The sequence below is a fragment of the Cygnus olor genome, chromosome 7 (genome assembly GCF_009769625.2).
Source record: "Cygnus olor isolate bCygOlo1 chromosome 7, bCygOlo1.pri.v2, whole genome shotgun sequence".
In the NCBI taxonomy this organism is placed as follows: Eukaryota; Metazoa; Chordata; class Aves; order Anseriformes; family Anatidae; genus Cygnus; species Cygnus olor.
The window spans coordinates 25,640,467-25,662,957 of record NC_049175.1 but is presented as its reverse complement, the minus strand read 5'-3'; the positions used below and the strand labels follow the sequence as shown (position 1 = coordinate 25,662,957).

The 22,491-nt window shown below is 37.5% G+C and overlaps 1 protein-coding gene across 3 annotated transcripts in view; it reads right to left on the bottom strand.

The window, feature by feature from the left end:
- Positions 1-22,491, bottom strand: part of CFAP58 (cilia and flagella associated protein 58) — a 58,025-nt gene that overhangs the window by 18,506 nt on the left and 17,028 nt on the right. For 2 of the 3 annotated variants that reach the window (XM_040562931.1, XM_040562930.1), the window contains exons 8-15: positions 21,419-21,501; positions 20,051-20,242; positions 16,934-17,095; positions 14,263-14,409; positions 10,746-10,886; positions 10,146-10,369; positions 8,007-8,118; positions 5,556-5,660 (exon numbers count right to left, since the gene is read on the bottom strand). In XM_040562931.1, the coding sequence (XP_040418865.1) occupies positions 5,556-5,660; positions 8,007-8,118; positions 10,146-10,369; positions 10,746-10,886; positions 14,263-14,409; positions 16,934-17,095; positions 20,051-20,242; positions 21,419-21,501 (1,166 nt within the window). Of the gene's footprint in view, positions 1-2,786; positions 3,917-5,555; positions 5,661-8,006; positions 8,119-10,145; positions 10,370-10,745; positions 10,887-14,262; positions 14,410-16,933; positions 17,096-20,050; positions 20,243-21,418; positions 21,502-22,491 lie in introns of those variants that run through there. The other variant, XM_040562932.1, reaches the window with a different exon arrangement.

The window sequence follows — 22,491 nt, the reverse complement described above, 5'->3', positions numbered from 1 at the left end:
ACATATGGGTAGGTTATGTTCTCAAATCCAAGCAGAATCTCTACTCAGCACCAAAAGTATATAAACACCAATTTTGAGAGGGGAAAGTAAATCTCAGCCATTTTGAAGATGTACAGATAATACCTAAAATAAAACTGAACTGGGCCTTCAGAACACCAAAATAAAGGCAGGTAATAGGAGTGTATTTTCCCATTTTCCCTAGCAGGCTGTCTGATGAGAAAATCTCTTACTCAGCATTTGAGCACACTTTGCTGCGTTACACGCTGTATAAAGAAAGCTACACGAAGCACTAGGAGTCCAATGAAGAACCTAGCAGAAGCATGCTTTATGAAACTGCCAAGCTAGGGAAAGAAATGATTTTCAAGAGGACTTCTTTTTTTTTTCAAGAGGGTTTTGTGAGCTGGGCTGAGAAAAAAATGATCTAAGATTGAAAAAACAGTATTTTATATAATAAATGGGCAGAAAAGTTTTTTATGACAAATACGTGGAAGCAAATCCTAGAGCTCCTCCTTTAGCTGGAAGAAAACTTCTTTGACTCCAGCAGGTGCCAGCCTGCGTAAACTTACATGGCACCACACTGTCCTAACACATATTTCTTTATGACACTACAGTACCAGCTCTGAGAAAAGATGGTTATGTATCTGTTCAGACACTATAGCAACAAGCACCTCAAATTGGATACAACAGGTCTACTACCAAGTTAGCACAAATGAGATAAAACATCTGCCTATTTTGAGTGTTTAGCTAGCTATTGTTACTACCGAGTTGAGTCACGTCTTTAATACATTCATTCACACACCACTACAAGCACAGAAATTATTTTATTCCCGTTTTATTTTACTTGAGGTGAGGCATGCAAAAGCTCAGTAACCTGCCCAAGGTCACAGAGAATATCTCCGTGCTCTCTCTTCCCTGTATGTTACAATACCTGAAATGAAACTCTGCTGATTTATACTGGAGACAGTGGTGCCCCCTCTGCACCTCCCACTCTGTGTCAGTGGGACCATCAGCTCTTTGGAGGCTTTGGAACTTGGCTAAAATTTTGGCTCAGTACAAGGGCATGTGGGTGTTATCTGGCTGTAATCTGAGTCAGATATATGAGCTAATCATGCCTTTTGCCCTTGCACTCTTTGAAACTATGATCTCAAGATGCTAATGGCCTGGAAGCATCACATCCTAACTATTCAGTCCTGATCCCTGATTGTTGACAACTTAAGACAACTTAAAATGACAATGATTAACATATATATATAAGAACAATACTGTCAGTACTACAGGCTTTAATGAAACACAGGTGGCAGGATTTTATATGTATCACTAGAGTGTGTACAGCCATCTTCTTTCCCTCCTTGCCTTTGTCTCCCTCCTCCCTCCACAAATAATATTGGTTGCACATCTCTTTTACATTTATGACCAATCTTCTGAGATGACTGACAACTGAGGTAGCTGACATATAATGCGAATCTTCCCACTGTTATCCATTCTGAGACATGCAGCTGAATAAAATTCCACTCAGTCAGACATAAAATCAAATTAGAGGAGTTCACTCTGAAGAGAAAGAACTAAATGTGAAACAAATAAAGCAATGCATAATTCACTTGCAATGGGATCATTTTCTAAAACCACATTAATCATAATCATAGCGAGGTAATATGGATACACTGTGTACATTGTGTGTTTACCACACATCACTGTTCATTATGAAGCTGTGCTTCAGTCACATAGGGGACTTACCCCACATATAATGTGGGCGAGTATCTTTTTTGTTTGTTTGTGTGTGTGTGTGTTCAGCATTTGTCAACAGAGCCCTTCTGTTTATTAATAATTATACCTTATGGCTACACAGCACATTTTGCTCATACCACACGCGTTCACAAAGACCTTCACCCATCACTGAAATCCCTGGGTTAACACGCAACATATTTCTCCACGAAGCACTGCAGTATTATTCATTGGTTTAGAAAAGAATCAAAAAATGCTGTACCTTTTAACTGCACAAATTCAGGTGGAAGGTAATGACTCAAACATGGAAGCTGGCTAACCCTGAAGTAGTGTTTCCGATGTTTGGCAAAAATGCCGCTGGATATTTATTGGCTGTACGTATTTAAGACCTCAGTTTTGGATCTGATTTTTAAGACAGCATTTTTCATCTGCACAGCAGCTCACAGCTGTGATAATACCCTGAGATAAAGGAGAAAGTATAACCAACTGCTTTGCATCTACTCTGCAAAGTCTCAGGATGTCCACCCTTATTTGATGTATAAGAGCTGATAGGTTAAAAGCTAATTAAATTAATAATTTCTAAAACATGGGATATATTTCTACACTTTTATTAAAGTGTTCAACTTGGAAAAGTCGTTCTAAAATAAACATTTATCGTGCTGCATATTCAATCTCTCTCAGTAAATGTCTGATGAAAGGTTAAGAAAGATATTTTTTATGGGATTTTAGAGTCAAGCTGGCTTCTTCCTGGGCTAGAGTACTGTCAGCAATCAAAATTTCCTGACTGAAATGCAGCAAATCATTCTTTTAATCACATAGTATGGATTGTAGCATGATTTTACAGCTACATCATTTTAAAAAGAACTAGCAGGTGAGAAATATTGAAAAAGCTAACTAAAAAGGATATGATCAAATACATATCAGGAGCAGGTAAGATAAGTAGATATTTTTTCTACATGATTCCATATACTGTGAACCTTCCTTAACAAAAATTTCCATTCTTATTTCCAGCTCATCCTAAAAGATTGTTCGCTGTATAAACCTGCTTTTATTTATGAAAAAAAAAAAAAGGAACAGTCAGAAGACAGAGGTATAGTGCATACAATACAAATGGAATTATTTTTTCTTATACAAACATCATGGCTCTGCATGAGGATGCAGCAAGGTGAATACCCTACAAATCAAACTGCAAGTTGCTGCACTGGGCTCAGCCATTTGCAAACGTGGTTATTTCTAGATTCCAAAGGTGTCTTTAACATTCAATATCCAATCCACATAGCTTTTTCCACACCATTTTATTACTACACTTTGATGTAAGAGAATTTAAGTTTCATAATATGCACATGCAGAAATCAAAGACAGAGACGCTCACAAGCTTCACCTACAACAAATATCCTATTTGCCGGCATGATGGCTGCACACACCTCAACACTGTTAGAGATAGCAAACAGGAGACTGAGATCATTTTAAAGCAGATACACGTAATGGCTATGCCCTTGTACAGGGCAAAATGTGGATGAGGACGACTGGGAGAGAGGAGGTATGACTTATGCAAGCAAAGACAACCTCTTAAGTTTGTATCCCTAAGCTCCTACAGTCTCTGACTCTGAATACAGGGAGGAGTATATTAACTAGGAACAGGTCAAGCCTTCAGCAATTCTTCCACTGCTGCACGTAAGAAGAGACTGAACTGAACTGAGCTGACTACCTGGAAAGACTAATAATAGAAATTCTATTTCATTTTGATGCAAAGATTTGGCCCACAACCATTACAGTTCCAGTGCTGTGGTCATTAGATTATGTCACTTGTATATAGGAAAAGCAGTTCAAAGAGTAATAAAATGACTTGTCCGAGGTTATCCAGCCACTTAGCAAAAGAAGCTCAGGCAGTACACTCAACTTCAGAGCCCTGCACTACGGACCTATTAAGTAGGACATACAGCCCTTTGAGGAAATTTGCTGGGGAATGTCCTCCATCTCTGGTTACCTCTCCTCATCCACTCCCTGCTATGAAGGATCTCTATTTCAGTCTTAGTGTTTGATTCAAAAACACTGTGGCAAAACAGAAAAGAACTAAGAAATGTTTATGGTGAACACCCAATCATAACTTGGAGCATGGTATTTTTGGCCTTTTCTTTGCCATCAGTCTCATGGAAGCAGACCATTTCAGCATTCTTGCACAGGAAATTGATGCCTGAATTAAGGACACAAAGGATCTCATTAACAATTCTAGATATGATACTTAAATATCATATAGCCAAACTCTGACTTAAATCTAGGAAAATAATAAAAAGCAGAGTTGCTGTAGAAGGGACTGCTGCATAGATGGAAAGATTTTGCCAGTGGCTGCTATAGTAACATAGGCTCAAATGCCTATTACTTCAAACATTTTCTTGGGCAGACAAACTTAGTAACTCCATACCTCAGTTTTTTACTTTTAACCAGGGATAATAGCCAAATGGGAGCACACTAAGGATAAGGCAGGATAAGCAACAGAGTACATAAAAATCTCACAGAAAGATTTGAGTTTGTGTATGGGTACAGCACAGCAAATTTGAAGCTATTTTTGCTCCATTTTGTTTAAGCTAACAAACTATCTTATGACACCATTTCAGCACTAGATAATAAAGATTACATTTTTCAAGCAAAGGCATAACAATACACCATACATTACCTTAAAATGAAATTGCAGATCTATTTTTCCTACAAAACAATGGAAAAAGAGGGAGGCCAAACCCTGTCTTGATAACATCTGCTGAGCTTCTTCTCAAGACAGAAGGACCATCAGGTTACATTCTACTAGCCAGTGAGTGATGCCCAATATAGGCATCAAGACTGTTAGGGTATTTAAAACCAAGATGTTCAAATCATACGTACAGCTGGCAAAATATAGCTATGCCTAAAGCTGCCAGACAGGAGACAAATTTCCCAGCCTGACATCTACAGTTGAAGCCCAAAGACAGTCCTTTTTTATTATATTTGATTACGTTTTGGCAAGTTCAACACAAAGTCAAACATGGCCCAGAGAAGAACATACCTAAATATGTTCTCTTCCAGAGAAGAGCAATGAAGCTGGAAAAGGGACTAGAAAACAAGGCATATGAGGAGTGGCTGATGCAACTGGGGTTGTTTAGTCTGGAGAAGAGGCTGAGGGGAGACCTTACTGCTCTCTACAACTACCTGAAAGAAGGTTGCAGTGAGGTTGGTGTTGGTCTCTTTTCTCAGGTGACAAGTGATGGAATGTGAGGAAATGGCCTCAAGTTGTGTCAGGGGAGGTTTAGGTTGTTAGAGTTGCCATCCCTGGAGATACTTAAGAGACATGTGGATGTGGCACGTAGGGACATGTTTTAGTGGAAGACTTAGTAGTGTTACTCAATAGTTGGACTTGATAATCCTATTGGTCTTTTTCCAATCTAAATGATTCTATGATTCTAAACCACACAAACTGCAGGATTCCTTCTGCTAAACAACAAACTTCCTTCACACGTCCTGGTCATAACAGACATGGTTAAAAGGACAAAAAAGCTTTTCAGAAAAATATAACACTGACTTGAAGACTAATGTATGACATGAATAAACTAAAGCAAACCTTTAATTTTATTTTCCAGCATTATCCAGGTATCAGTAACCAGAACATAAAAATTAACTAATCAGATGCTATTTCTTCTCTTTCAGTGAGTCAGTGCTGCCATCTAAAGATATTTAAGGGGCATGCAAAAGAAATTCAAAGCCATGCATATAAGTAACATTCTGGAAACACATCTGAGCAGGCAGATAATGCAGGCTAAGTAAATATGTTAACAAGATACAACAATCTATGTATGTTGCAGTACCTGCAGGAGCAATTCCTTCTCTATCACTTCGCCCGTCTTGCTGATAAGCTGCTTCTGTAGCCTCTGTATTTTCTGGATCAGCTCATAGGTACTTGGGTCACTGGCCTAGATGAGAGCAAAGCAGTATCAAAAATTATACATTATATCAAGTTAGTGTTTCTCTCTTGAAAATGAAAACCCCAATATTTAAGTGTCCAAAAGTGACAAATATAAAATGAGTTGCAGAGGGGAATGAGGGACTGTATTTTTTGTTTTTAAGGGCATGTATTCAAGGAGTCCTGAACCTGGAGTCTCTGCCTCTTGAAAACCTCATGTTTAGCAGCATTAACCTCATGAATCCTTCTAAAAACATCCAACATACATAGGAGTCTTTCAAAACTTAACACCCAAAACAATGGATTGGCAGAACCATGTAGCAGGGAAGAAAGAGGTTAGTTTAGGTTTTTAGCAGAAGCTGAAACTGACCCCTAAAATAAATAGAGCAGTGCAAATACTTTCCACTGTTTTAAAAACTTCAAAGTGGGATTTTAGGAGAAGGAGACTTTTCTATTGAACAAAAGAAAAAATAACTGCAATATAGTCTTTTGAAACAGGGTGAAAAGTTAAGAAGAATAAATTATGGGGGTATATTGACAAACTACTATGAGGCTTTAAGGCGTCCACATTTGTGGCATCTCATTCTTCAATGGAATTAAGCGCTTAAAAAGATGACAGATTGTAGCCAGTACACTGCTGTCTTCTGTCTACATAGCCTGTAAAGACACGGAGCAAGCATACGTCTCTCTATCCTTCTTCCATTTTCATTCTTTTGTCACAGATTGCATCTGGAGGAACCTCTAAGGAGAAAACAATTCTGTGGGGAGCAGCTAGCAAAGCTTACTTTTCCATCTCCCTCTATCTTCTTATTGGATCCTTTACTGTCTATCGAAGAGCAAATTCTGACTGAAGCTTTTCCCCACTTGGGGGATCCACAACACATCTCTCCCACATGGTCCTTCCTTTTTCATGTGGTTTCTCTGGTGGACCATAATGATTAAACACGCTATAGTAAAGGCTCCAATAATTATCCACTCTCTGCATCTTTGCTTGAATTTATAAGGACCTTGATATCTCATGACTCTTTATCCTTTGTCGGATTTTATCTAAATTGACTAATCAATTCAAGTGTAACTGGGACACACACAGGTATGCATGGAGCACTCACAACCCCACAACATTTCCTGAGAAACCAGGCTAAAAAGCAGCTCAGTCCCCATGGCCCACTCAGTCCTTGATTCTTCTATAGCGCTGACCAAGCATGGTGCCAATTTGTGACAATTGTAGTGATGTGAGGGTGTTTGTTTATTAGGAATTGAACCAAAACCCCATCAGGATTATTTCATATGGACTTGGCCATCTGGTGGCCTTTCTGTGTTCCAAATACAAACCAGTGACCTAGAATGGGAAGACGTCATTTCCCATTATCAGTTTCTTCATACATTCTTTCTTCCACCACCAGATGCTTCCACTGGCCTGACTTTCCTTTGTTATATGGAGCTACTAGACACTGTACCTAGATGTCTTTAACATCCTGCATTTTGTCTCCCTTCTATGTGAAAAGCTAATCACACTGTTCGGTTTTAAGCTCAGCATGGAAAGAACAGAAATTAACTATTACACTAGTAAGCACAGCCAAAATATTCAGCTCTGTTTCTGTAGGGACTAGCATGTTACCACTCATTATTAGAGCAGCTAAGCAACCCAGGCTGGCATCAGATCAGAGATCCATGCAACAGAGAAATCTCAGCTGGCTCTGACTTACTTTGAAAATATGAAGTAACGCCAACTGATGTTCATATATTTGGTCTATGCTTGACAGATTTATTATATTTCCCCTTCATTTGGCAGGTTCAAACAGTGTGAAAATTTAGATTTGCTGTTTACATAACAGCTGACCTGACATTACCCAGAATGGCTATCTTTGAAACCCCACCACTGTTTATGTGGAGGCCTTTTCCTTTTTTCACAGACATGATTTACCTTCTGACTTCATGTCTGTCTGTTCCCAGTCCACCTGTTCTATGATCCTTTCTAATCCTGCCTTTCTACCCACATAAATCTACCTAACTGGTGAGAGTAGGATTATACCTTTCCCCTATCATCCTCTTTCACTTCATCCATGTTAAGGAATCATCTCCTTGTAAATTCACCTTATGCATTCTTATTCCCTTTAGCGTTTTACTGGCTCTTTACAAATCCCTCTGCAATTTTTCATTGAGAAAACAACACAAAAATAACACTGATTGCATTGTGCAAGGAAATCATTCAGCAGTTAACTGTTCCATTGGTACTATGGAAATTTTAGTCTGCCTGCCCTTCCACATAATTTGCATAACAGTAAAGTAAATAGGCTTTGTGCTGTGTCACTGATTTGGAAATACGGGTTTTGGGAACTTGATGCTGAGACATCACCTCTAATTTTCTCCATCTGTGAACATTCAAGGGATTCTCCAGTTCTTCTTCCAGAACTTTGCACCGAGTTTGTTCTCTTAATAGCTCCTTCCGCATGTGATGAACCTCCTGTCTTAAGATCAGAATAAAACAAACAAACAAAAAATCACACCAAGACCCAAACAATGTGCCTAAGGTATTAATATGAACATTAACAAACTGTTCTTCCATGCACTACAGACTGGCAAAGTGACTCTTGTGATTAACTCCAATAACGTCATACAGGTGGTCCCATAGGATAACACAGGTAGACCACTTCATTCATGTTAGTAAGAATGACTCAAAAAAGGGACTTTTCATCAGTTCCTGGGAAATCTAGTTCACAGCCTACTGGATCTCATTGCCCAATTTTTTTCGTGTACATTAAGGCTAGAATGGCAGTTAATTCATAATTCATCTAGAGTAACCTACAAATCACAGTTATGGTGTCATACCCAGTTACCTCTGTACTAAATCTGACAGCTGGTATTTGAAAGAAGGTTTTAAAACTACATGGCTCACACAATCCAATAAATAAAGCATAATGTATGGCCTAACTATGATGGACACTGTTCTTTAGAGAACCCAAGTTTGATTTCTTTCTCTTTCTACCTCTCATCAAGGGAATCCAGAGGTGATTTGCCGCTGAATATAAAATTAATTGAGCACTCCAAAGATGCTTTAACAACTAAGGTCCCCATGCTGGGGTCAGGGAGCGAAGGAGCAGGAAAACCAAGGCACATTCTGCAAGGGACCAACCCTTATGACTTTGGTGGGTGTATCCTGTGATTTCCTCAAGGAGGAAGGGAATGGAGGATCACCATGTGCCTACTCCTTCACTGAGTATTTCCCTGCCAACATCAGTGCTGAATGTAGCTCAATAGACAGAAAAAGGCCTTTTTTTTAAACTGTGGGGTTGGACAAGGTTATTGAAAAGGAAAAAAAAATCTCCAATTGGCAAATCAAGGAAGCTAATTAGCAGCACAAGTGATAAATGGACTCTTTCAACAGGCAGTTTTCATGATAATTTTGGACTTCATTAAAATATGTGATTGATCCACCTCTCCATCCAAGAACTGATCCAACCATCACAGCATGCATTGCACTATACTTCAATACCCTTACGGAGTTTCAATACAGTAATAGGCTTTCAGCTGAACGCATTTGGGCAGCAAATTCAAATCCTATCCCTGTCTGCAGAAAGTCAATGAAAACTGCAGTTGTTAGTGTTTTGTGCCCACTTCTTTTTTTATCTTACACCAAATCAAACTGGCATAATTAAACTGGAGTCAATGGGACTAACCACAGACTGAAGTTAATTTGCTCCAGTAAAAGCCATGGAGTTATACTGATATAGTTAAGCTAAAGATCTCACCCAAAACTGTGATAGCTACATAGAATAGTATAATGGTTATCTGCTGAAAACATAGCTGTCTCTCCTTACAAACCATGACCAATTCTATAGAAAAATCATAATAGTTTCCTGACAGCAAAGAATACACCTCAAGTTTGGGAGGGTTAAAAAAGGAAGGGAAGCATTAAGCCAGAGTAGGGGGAGATAAATCAGACTGGGGCTATTAAACTTCTGTTTTAAAGAAACACAACCTTCAATGAAAATTTAACTAAATCTTTCTCTCAGAGCAAGTCTACATATAAATCTGGAAGGAAAGAGCTCTGAAAATGTGTAGGGGTTTGTTATAAATATGTCAAGTGTTCCCCATCCACTGTGGATTGCCTAATAAAAAGCAGTTCCACTAATTTGGGCTCTAGGTACCACTAAGTAGCTCACTGAACTATGAACACCTTTTCTGCTGCTGTCTGTCAAGTTTATTCTGTAGGCAGTAATTCACAATACAAGGTGAAATGTGGAAGCTATTTCAACTTTGGGAAAGACGTCTGTTTTCCTCCTTTCCTCCATCTTATGCTTTAATTTTCTTCATCACTGATTATTTGGTTTGACCTCAAACACAGTGGATTAAATTCACAAAGCAACTAATCCCGTTCTCCAAGGTATAATGTTTGTTGAAACAAATCTTTACCATACATAAAAGAGATTTTCTGTCTCAAACACAGAATCATGAATGCAGTCACTATGGAAACATATTCAACCAGTTTTTCTACCTGAGCTCCTCCACATTAGCCACATTTTTGCCAAGTATTCCTTTCTCACGCCGAAGTTTTTTGATCTCCAGCTTGAGAAGCCGGATGTCTTCCATTCTCTGTCGGTATTGGGCCTCACCCTTGTTTAAGATGGACTGCTGGATTTTGATCTTCTCATAGAGCAGAGCCACCTCATCATTGCGCCGAACAAGCTGGGACCCTAGGATATCTCTCTCGTTGATAACCTAAGGACTCAGAGCAAAGCAATAATCTCAATTAAAGTTCCTCAGTACAATCCTAAAGCATTGTGACTACATTTTCATCAGCGAAAATCACTTGCATTAAGAGGTTTCACTGTTATTAGTGAAAAAACCAATAGCAAAGCCTAGTAGCTTCTGCTATAAGGGTTCAGACTCCTGAATAATGTAAACTACAATGTATTAATGTAGTATGATGTAAACTACACTCATTTCTGTATCTTAACATTTTTATTTCAGTGGCACTATAAAGCTTTAGTAGTACCACTTTTACAGTAGCTGAGGATCTTGATCTTAAAAATGCATTGGACAACTACGGGAACAGAATAAAGTGTGTTTGAAAAGCCAAATGCGAGATTCCTACCCGCTCATATTCCTTCTTCTGCTTCAGCCTCTCAGCATCAGCCTCAGCAATAATTTTTAGGAGTTTTCTCTCTTCTGCCTCCTGATTTTCTATAAAGTGCTTGGTCTCCAGAGCCTGTTTTTTCATCTTAAAAAGTTCAGCCTGGTGGAGTCAAAGAATATAGGTAAACTGTGCTTAGTAACAACTTTCCATTATATACCTGAGATTAAGAGTTAGTATTTGAATAGAATCTCATACATTCATTTCATTTCCTGAGAGGTACATATTTTGTTAGTTTTTGAGAATAAATCACCGAGACAAGCAAGCATGAAGACCTGTAAAGAAAAGCTGTAAACAGTATTTTAATATTGTTATACACAACAGATATTTAGAAGGATTTTTATCTATAATAATGGTTCAAGTTGTAATTCAGAGGAACTTCATTTAATTGTTGCTTTTTGTTGTGTTTTTTTTTTTTTTTAAATAGGTAATATTTGGAGATTTTTTTTTTCCAACTGAATTGTTATTCAGTTATGAAAACCTAGAAGACATAAGTTCAAAGCAAGGCTGGGAAATAAGAAAGGATAGCTCACCCTGCTAGAAAGGGCAACTATCTACATTATCTAATACAAATCACCATCTACCTGGGACAGGCTTCAGAGTGGAATAACAGAACTGGTGCAGAAGATGGCAATCGGGCATGGAAAAGCAAAATTAAAGAGCCTTAGCATTTTTTAGTGGAAGTGTAGATGAGAAATACTGGGAAGAAGAAGGGCTCCCCAAAGCAAAAGAGAAGTAATGCATTTTTACGGTGGCTGCGTACTAACATAAATACTGGAAATTAACCAATATCCTACTATCATGAACTCTGTAATTCGAGACATGTACGTAGAGAAAAAGTAATAAGGTCTTCTTGGATTATTAGAAATTTCTAGGATTACTAGGCACTTACATATACCAAAGTTGGAACCAGCTGACTACAGACCCTTTTCACAGATATGAAAACTTTCAAGCCTTCACTAAAAGACTTTGCAAAAGCTCTGACCCTCATAATGATGACGTTCAAGCTGCCTGTTCAGAAAGAACATCGTTGAACGTTGAAAGAATGCGACTGTGATGAAAGCTGCACCTGCAAAAACATTGATTTAAGACAGAAACAACAGTTCCATCGTCATAACAAAACAGCTTGTTCAATTCTTATTTTCTTTAATAAAATTCTCATTTTCCCATATGTGCAACACTCACATCTCTCTTACTTAGTGTTGGATGTTCATCAGAATCCATCAACCGAACAAAAATGCAAGCCACTTCATATTGAAATGCAAACAAGAGTGTGCAAAAGCTGTCTACAAATGTAAAACTGCTCATGCATTTCACATTGCTAGATAATATTTTTTTAATATATCAACGTTCTATGTTCTCCTTATGTCACAAAAAATATGAGTTGTAAACAAGGAGTGGCAGTAGATGTTAGCAGCAAACAATTCATATAAACAAATCTCCTCACTGGAATGCACAAAGCTAAAATAAATCTGAACTACCTTGCACAGTAAAGAACATAAATACTTTAAGCCACACACAGGCCCCACAAACTAATAGGACTTTCACTGAGATTAAATATGCTGAAGACTACAGTATCAGGGTCTGTGCATATTAGTTAAAGGAAAAAGAAATGAATAAATACAGTACAAGCAGAAAAAGTGTCAGGTCTGAAACTGCTGTAAATGAGCACAGCTCATTTGAGGTTGGTTCAGAGAGTCTGCAAAAAATGAAGAACAGTCAGCAAGAAAGATGAATTTATATGGGACCTGTGCCAACATCTCAAACCAAATTCAAACTAAATTCCTGTTTAGGTTCTGAAACACTACAGAAAGTGAACAGGTTTTTGTATTTGTTCTAGAGGTGGGAGGAAAATACAGATTTTAGAAAAGGTGTAACTGGGGCTGGACAAAGAATGCTGAAAAAATAATAATAATAATAACTGTAATTAAAAAGTTTCACGTTCAGATTTCTAGAAAATTATTAAAAAAAAGACAAGCGTGATCATGTAAGAACTATACATAAGCGTCCACCAGCTCAAACCTGGAGGGCCATACTTCCTACAGCTTTCAGATACATATTTGTCAACACTTGTATGTTTTGCCAAAACAGTCTGATCTGCAAGCCTGTAAGAATGCCAACTGAAACCAAAAGATGGCATTGTACAGGCTTTAAGGGAGCTTGGATCAGGTGTCCCACGTTTCATTTACCATGATTACACATTTTTAAGACCTCTATGACAGCTGAGCTAAGCATAAGTCCAATGTCTGTATAATTTTGTTCCTGTGAATCTCACTACTCCATGCTTTAGTGCATTCTTTAAACTGATTTCTGGGGAACAGCTTGCTTCCTTCACATCAGTACAAACAGGACAAATTGAAGCTGGCTTGCCACACAAATAATTGGGTTCTTTTGTGCCTGTGTCAGTCAGAGCCCTCTTTGAATTCTCCTATGCATCAGTATTCAGCAGAGACATGCAGGTAGAAGACCACAATGCCCTGAAGCTATTCACTAATGTGATGTCAGCCCATAGACTTGCTAGTGAATAATTGAGTGGGTAAACCATGTAGCAATTGTGTTTGTCACATGGACAGCAGACAGTTCTGAGGTGATGAGACAGAACTGGCGACTAGTTAAAGCAGAAAGCTGAACATAGAAAATGAGATACTATTTGACTTCTCCATCACTGATAGAACAACTCTGAGACAGATCAGGTACAAGAACATAAATTCATCACTTTTTTACAAAGTTCTATTGGCATCTTGTCATAAATATAATGTGCTGAGAGGGTCTGAAAACCTAAGGAATCATTGTAGCACAGCAATAAACTGCCAAAAGAAAACATTGTGGAAAGTGGTGGAGGACAGCTGAGTTTTGGGGGCTGTTGTTTGTTTGCAGTTTTTGTTTTATTACTGCTTAGTGAAGAGAAATATAAGTTACTGTGGACACTAACTCCTTAAATATTTTGAGAGAGCAGCAAATTGTATTGCAATACCACCACAAATTTAATAGCATATCTAAGAATGGGCTGCAGCCAGGGCTGAGAAGTATCAGAGCTTCAAGCTCAGGAATGTGAAGTGTAATATAATGGGGTCCACACTTAAAAATAGCAGGGAGAAAATAGTTTAAAGAAAGGAAAACTTGAATTATAAGTGTCCACTTTTAATAAGTTTACTACAATCAGGCTATCTCCAAAATCCACATTTCTGCAACAAAAATGGAACTTTTTAGTAAAAACATATAGTCATCAAGTGATGTAAGGCTTCCAACAGGCATTCCAGGACCTTTCTAACTATAGTTATAAGCAGAAATGAAATTTGTCAGGTACATGGAATATTTGTATAACTGATACCTCTAAATGGTGCCAAGATCTTGTGCTTCACCTGCAGAATTTTTTTAATATACAGCAAGACAACTGCCACAGACCAGGAACATGATGCAGTCTCTGAAATCACTGGAGCCATCCTTTGTAATAAGGTTTATGTGTAAGGGTTCTTACCTTCAATGTTTCTTTCTCCCTCTCTGTTTGCTGATGTTCTTGATGAGCTTTCACAAGAGCTGCTTCTTTGTCTGTGATCTCCTCTTTCAGCTGATCCACCTGATGTGTTACAGTTTTTAGTCTATTCTTCATTTCTGCTATCTCATTCTATAAGTACAGAAAGTGCGATCACAAAAAGGGATCAAAAAATGGTAAGTTTCTGCTTGGGTGTTCAGCCTATTTCAGTTTTGAGAAATGTAACCACAATGTTTGAGAGATGTGCTGTACATACCACTAGAAATTATTTTTTAATGTGATAGAACAAAAGTTTCATTATATGACAATTTTTTTTTGTTTATGCTACCATGACATTGCTGTAAAAAGGTCTTTAAAAGGCATATTGATAACAACAATGATCACTAATGACTCTAAGAAGCCATTTCATTTGAAGTGCTGGACACACAATAAGAACTAGCACTCAATCCAAATTAATAACAAGATTCTGATTCTATCCATCTTTTTTCATGCTTCTAGCAGTGTTTTTCAGTAAGGTTGTGTATAGTTGGGTATAAATGTTTGGGAAAAAGCTGGTTTTATGCAAAGGAATATAGCCATGAGTAGGATACCTGTATGTCTTTAAGGGAGTACAGCAAATGCTTATCTTCATTTTGCTCTTTTGCTAGCTTATACATAGGTGCAAGGAGAAAACAGTGTGCTCAGAAATAGGAAAGCCACTGGTATGGGAATATTTAACATATATTTAGGCTCAAGACACAGAGCAGTAATCCTGGAAGCACTGCAGAGGGGTCAGGGCACTGTATTTCTACTCCCAACACAAAGGTGACTGCCTGTGCAACACAAAGAAACTGTTTCACTGACTGCAGTGATGGCACATGCTGTGACACCAATGGAAGCTAGCAAATTCAATCCATGGACAGACATGCTCTTCTGGATCCAGCAAGAGCAGCTTTAAAAGCTGTTAGTCCTCTGATGGAGACTACTACCTCCCAGAGAAGACATCACAAGCTTTCATGTGAATACATTCTGTTTCAGTATAAAATCATTTTAAGCTTAGGTTTTCTTTCAGCACCGTCCACGATCGGTGTGGATTTACTTGCTAAATGAGTGACATTGTCTTTCCTAAAATGCTTAATGTAGTTAAGTAAGGTCTTGAATCAAAGCAGTCTTCAAAAACAGTACTGAGAAAGTACCGATTCCTAGTCTGACAGACCTCAAAAACAAAATCCATGGCCTTTAGTTTCATCTAAACAAGCTTGTGCAAATTTGTTTTACTTCAAAAGCAACAATTTAGCATAGTTTTTAATACCATCACCAGCCTTTTTCCTTTCATGGCTAGATGGCCTGTTGCTGAACTATGAATGGCTGTTTTTTCACTGCCACACATAATATTGCCTTGGCCAAAAGATCTTTTGGGCTCAGCCGTCTTCTCACACAAGACTTTCTAAAAAAGTTTGATGGTGAGCCAAGTAACCTATCAAAGTCTAAATAACAGCCTCTAACAACTGGAACCATGAACAGCATTACATATGTCACCATATAAACATTCAAACCCTGAAGAAATTGTTGAGTTCACTGCTTCATTTTGTAACCAAGCATGTAGTTGCCAGTTCTTTATAAGTAAGAGAATTTATGCTGTGTATTAAATAATAATAATAATAATAAATAATTAAAAAAAAAATAGTGTTGCATTTTTTCACTCTTATTTCTTCTGAGGGATTGTTTGGGAGCAGCAAGAACCCCAGCACCACTACCCCTGACGAAGCAGACAGAGGACAAGCAAAGCATTCTACCTATTTGACAAAATAGCTCATTCCTAATCAAATCAAGCATACAGTAGGATAGGAACTTGGACAGTTCATTCCCACCTGCTTCTCAAGCAAAACATCTACCTATGCAAAGCAGAGCATGAATTTGTAATCTACTATACATGTTTATGGTATAAAATCCTGAAATAACCCAATGCTGTAAATCACAGCTATCCAAGGTCCCAATTGCTGCCAACTGCAATAGGATTTGTGTAGTATTTTAAATCTTTACATCAGAATAACAGGGTATTCTTAAGTGATCTGTTCTCTTCCTCTAGTATCTTAGTGAGATCCCCAAGGCAAAGATAAGAATGGAAAGAATCATTATCTGAGGAAAATGACACTCCCTGAAAGGAACAAGTGAGGTGGAAGCATTTAGTTCTGTCAGAAAATTCCCCTCCAGGTGAGAAAGTGTTCCCTCTGCTTTCAAAATCACAATATATACTAACGTGCATATGCATACAGGGTGAAGGAGGCAATCTTATTCCCATTATACCCTATTTTTCATACACACAGACAACTCCTAAAGGGATAGAATCAAGTGCAGCCAAGAGGGAAAGGAAGAAGTTTCTTCTCTGATAGAGTTGTATGAATCCATAGCTCCATTACACCTTGGTTTTATGCATGGCTTTAAGCTGGGGTATTGCCATGTAATGACCATGAATTCCTATTGTCAGTCCATATACATATGGTCCAGATAAACTCTCAGGAACCAAAAACACTGATTTACCCAAAACACAGAGGAATTCAGAAACCATTTCTGCAAGTGACCACTTAAAGAAGTGAACTTTCCTTTGAACAAATTAAAATTAGATCAGAGAATAAAACAAAGAAGGAAACACAAAGAAAAAAAAGTATTCTTCTACCTTAGCTTCAACCAGATTTTTACTGTATAGGTTCCTCTCTGTTCTCACAGTTTCACAGAGGTTTTGTTGCTGTTTTAGTTTAATCTCAGACTCTGCTATTTTCTTCTCATAGTCACAGATCTGAATTTCCCGTATTTCAATATCCTTCAGGTGCTGGAGGACCTGGAGCAGAAAGAAGGAAATGAACACAATTAAGCCATCATCACAAGATTATTAGGATGGGGTTTGTCATTTTTATCTACAGTGACAACTTTAAAAATCTGTGATAAGAAGTTGTAGCTAAAATCACTTCGGTCCAACTCCAAGTTTAACCTTTCTAGATTGCTTATGTGGAAGAACAATTTATTTCAGTCTGATACCGAGTTGGTTGGTTTTTTGTTTTTTTTTTCAAGACTAAAACTTACAGATATGTACATCTGTTAATCTACTGAAAATATTGCCACTGAGCTAGTTCAATAAAATCAACGTAAGCAGCTTTCACTGAGAATAGGCTTAGGTTGTTTATAAAGCAAGGCTAGATTTTGTACATAGTTTTAGATGTAATCTGTACAATAAAATGGATAAAAACACATAATTTTCCAAGAAGGTCTGCATATACTCCACCAATGTGAAATCCAGTTAGCTTCTAAGAATTCAACTTTTTTTAAAATGAGCACCTGATCACAAACTATTGATCACAAACTTGATCTAAGTAAGCAGGTAATCACCATTATCTTCTTTTCATGAATGGGGAGACATAATTATTCCCTAAAAAGAATGGAGTAGTGTAGACTATAAACTGTAGAGAGAAGATGATCACATACAGTTTCAATAAATGAAAATACAAAATTTTACAGACACCTTCATTAAACAGTTACCACCATAACAATATATAAGAATTACTACATTAAAGAAAAAAAATATAGACAGTTTCTAATCATTATGATGGGCTTCCCAAGATATATATACTTTTTTTTTTTTTTCAGAGTAAGAATCTTCCTTCTGCTGTACAAAGTTGAAAGCCAAGGAGCACAAACAAGTATCATTCAAATGGAATCCAATATTTGTAGTGTTGGGTAAAAAGGAGACAAAAGAAATAAAAAGGAAACTGAGGAGTGAACGTCAGGAACGACATTTTTCAAGTTCATTGCCTGAAGGAGAGAAGAATGCCACATTTAAATCCAGGAGAAAGATCAAAAGATTAAACAAAAAGCTGAGGAATCACATGGACAAAATACAGGAAAGAAGTCCATGACAACTTCATTTCATAGCCAGTTCTCCAGACTCTGTTTTTGAAAGTAGCAGTTTGAGCTATGATTTACGTTCATATGTCAAAGCGGAAGAATATAAAAATGTTTACATCAGATAGTCAATAACTGCAAAGTTTGCAGTCGGCAAAGCTGTCCCTTGCTTAGCAGTAAAGCCTTGTGAGGTCCAACTATGGGGCAGGAGCTTAATTAACCGATTATTCTATCAGATACCTCCAAACAACTCTGGAGATAGAGGATAGCTAAATATAGAAAATTTTATTACAGCTGCAGAAATACAATTCTAGCACATTTGAAGCTGACTGCAGAGGATCCCAGGAACTGCTTACAGTGCAATACAAAAACACAGTCCCAGTTTATAACCTACTCCTGCCTTTTCCTTTCCTGTTAAAACAACCTGCCAATAGTAATAGCAGGGAGAAGAAATCAATAAGTGCAGTTTGCACTATGGTGATCACAGGCTGGAGCAAGACTCAAAAGCAGGTCACTGCATTTGTAAATCTTTTACTTGGTTTTGATGCAATGTAAGTGCAATAAGCTCGTGGACTAAGTTTTTCAACTTCATGCTTATAGACTAGATGCTGACTCTGCTTTTTCAGGAATGATTAAACTCAAATAATTCTCCCTCATAAATACAGAAAAGATACATGCAATGTTTCCCAACAGAGCAGCCCTGTGAGAGACCAAGCATCCTCAAGTATAATTGAGCTGTTAGCACACTACACCTCTCGTGTTTGGTAAAGAGGGTCCAAAGCTAGGCAGAAACTATTAGATATTCACAGTTTTCTTCTGTACCCTCTCACTTTTTCACCTGTATACTTAACTATCAGTTGCTGTTGGTTACCTGCTTAGCTCAATGAACCTACTCAAGAACTCAGTAGCGGTGCCATCCTTACTTGTTTGCCTTGTTCTTAACTCACACCTATACTGTTAGATATTCACTACAAGGAAAAGATGCAAACTGTGACTTTGCAACAAAGACAAATCTCACTTCTGCAGAATATTATTCCTAGGAAATGACAAATGGCAATCCAGACAAATGAGCATGTATCACTCAAAACACTATTTAAAAGTCCCTGGTCACACTTAGTTGTAAAGGATAATTTTAAGGTGAGAAGATAGCAAATAACTTGTGAGTTGAAACAGCTTGAAAGCTAATCCCAGTAAATCAATGAGCTTCTTCAAGGGCCCTTCAATGTGATCTTCAGCAATTAATGGAACATGTTACAACCATGTTCCTGAATATACCTTCAGAAATAAAGCCATACATAATAATGGACACCAGACAGCACAACTTTTATGCCGTGTTTCTCTGCAGCTATTCCTGGAAAATCTCTGTTTTGTAGATGAGATTGAACATCTTCCAATGTTTTACTCATACAAGGACTAATCCTTCAAAATGCTGAGTCTCTTACAAAGATGTCAAGCACTGTCAGCTCTCACTGGCCTCAACAGAATTTGAGGATACCAGTGGTAGGCAAAATAAGGTCCTTTGCAGATAAAATAGAACAATCGAAGAGTAATTTCCAGCTGCATACAAGAGCTGCAATTGTGGGACTCAGGTGTAAGTCAGAGGCTGGGGTTCAAACTCCTGCCTTGGTTTCATTTCCCAGATGATCGATGAACAAGAGCAATACACAGCTATAACCCGAGTTTCTCACTGAATAAACAGCTATGGCTGAAGTTCCCTCAGAGAGACCTGAAACACAATAGTGGGCAATAGGCACTGACAAAAAGAAATCTTTGTAAACTGCCTGAAGACTATGGATCTGTTTCCTCCCATTGGCATGTAAAGAAATGTATATATATAATCTTCAAAGTTTCGAGAGTAAGAGAGCAAAGAACCACTTGCACAAAAAGCTGTTCCTACCTTCTGTTTGAGCTCACTGACTTCATTGATGAAATTATCTCTGTCCTTCTCCAACTGGTAAATAATCTTCCTTTGTTTCTGAGCTTCATTTTTATAATTTTGGATTTCTTCTTCTAAATTTCTCTTGGACTGTTCATGGAGCTTCATCAAATTTATCTGCTTCTGAGTGGCATTAGCAGCCTTGATCACCTTCTGAGGGCAAAAACAAAATGACTCTTGAGCTGTAAAAGGCAACACTGCCATCACTATGGCAAAAATATCCCATTATCTAACTGGTTTATGGACTTGCTAATGTTATTATCCCTTATCTAATTTGCTCAGTAGAAATACTTGAGCCACATATCTGATTTAAAAATAAAAAATAAAAAATTCTAACAGAGCTGCTAAATAGTGCTTTTTCTTATTTGAAGTTAAAACACTAATGTCTGCACTAAAAAAAAAAAAAAGGATAGGACTGTTTACAAGTTGTATAATTAACAACTGGAAAAACCGTACCAGCTTCAAGGCATTTAGATTGTAAAGCATATCAGTAGCATTTAAAATAAGTAATAAACACAAATACCCTTATTTCTCTTTTTCTGAACAGCAAGTTCAAATTGAATTAACCAAGCTTGGTTTCAAATTATGCATAGGGATTAAACAGAAAACACCAAGATCTCATCTGTACAAAATCAGCCTTATAGTCCCCTTTTAAAATTTCTTTCCCTGCTTCAAAACAAATGTTTGGTATCTGCAAAATCTGTGCCTCTTGAGTCAAGACACAGGACAGTGAATAGATACCAAGAAAAGCACCTCAGCTAAAGCCATCTTTTAGCATTGAATTTACTAGATTACACTTCAGGAATGCCCATAAACGCGAGATGCTGTCTTGCAGTACAAGAACCATGGGCTGATGGAAAATGATCAGCAAGAGAAATGGGCTGAAAAACCAAGGATTAGTATTAACACAGTCTTCCAAGCTGCTACATGGTGCGTCAAAATTTTGGTTTGTTCTTCTGCTATCACAGACTTCATTTGTCTATATTAATATTAAACTTCATATGCTACAGAGTCTAAAAGCACAGATGTAATCAACTCTTCAGATATCAAATAACAGGTTTGCAAGGTGAAAGCATATAGCATTTTTTTTTTTAACTCCCTGACAGTTTATATTTTAAAGCTTAGAAATATTTAATGTGTTTATGGGTACTAGCACTATTTCAATGCACAGAAAAGAAGCAGCATAAGCACCTGCTTAAGGAAATCTGAATGTTTGACTCAACATTATTTATTCTACAACATTTCTGTTTCTCTGTGAGGGTTTAAACTACAGACATTTCATTCTCAAGCCATGAGGTTTGTTTATCAGTATTACCAATGCAAGCTCACCTTACTTAGCATATCCCTCTCCCTCACAAGCTCATTTATAGCTTTCTTGTCAATCTCTGCCTGTTTTTTGGCAGCCTCCAACTCTAGAGAAAAGGAGGAAAGAGTATAAATCCTGGATTCAGACTGAACAGATGTTAAAAATGCAGAAACAACTTAGTGGACTTACTAAACATTACATGAACAGTTCAATTAGCTGTGACCATGTTTTGTAACCTCAGGTATCAGCTAAGGATGTTAATACTTATTTCAGTACTTAGAAGAACTCAGGCACAGTAATTAATGGTAGAAGGACTCATTATATTTGTGTGCTCAAACCAAGATATCACAAAGAAGTTGAACTTTCAGAAATCATGGAGCACAGTGAAAATCAAATGCTTTTAGGGAGCTTCAAAGTGAGCAAATTGAAGCACTTTCAAATACCGGGGCATTCAGTCTCATTCTAATCCCTTTATGTGAAATCCAGTTCTCCTTTAAAGCAGTGAGATTCTATTGCCTTCAGTGGAGTTAAAACTACTTGCCATGGGTCAAGATCAACATGTGTGTATACTATTAAAAAGTTATTAACCACTCCATATCTGTTTGCATTTTATTTTAAGAAGTATTATATACAGCTACGCTAACACTGCAGCTCAGGAAATGAAGTACATTGGAGTGCTAAAATGCGTCCAGTATTGCAAGAAGACGTTATTAGCAGCCATTCTCAGTCATTCCAGTATGGATCTAATTTTTTTTTTTTTTTTTTTTAAGTTCCCCTCTCCTTTCCAGTACAAAGCACGGCCTCAAGCAGTACAAGCAAAATGTTTGTGGGAAAGCTCTTCCACCCTTGCAGAGACACATGGAAAACAGACATGATTTTCCATAAATACAGTCATACAGAGGAATTCGTATCTTATACATTCGATCTCTTCAGGACATAAGATAGAAACAAGGGAGAGTAGGGAGAGACCTTTATGGTAGTATGTATTAACTTGAACTAGATGAGGTGTCTAGTAAAGGGTTTTTTTGCCAAAAAAAAAGGTGAGGTCTTATTGCCTCAAATGTTTTGACAACTTCATAATATTACTTTACCCAAA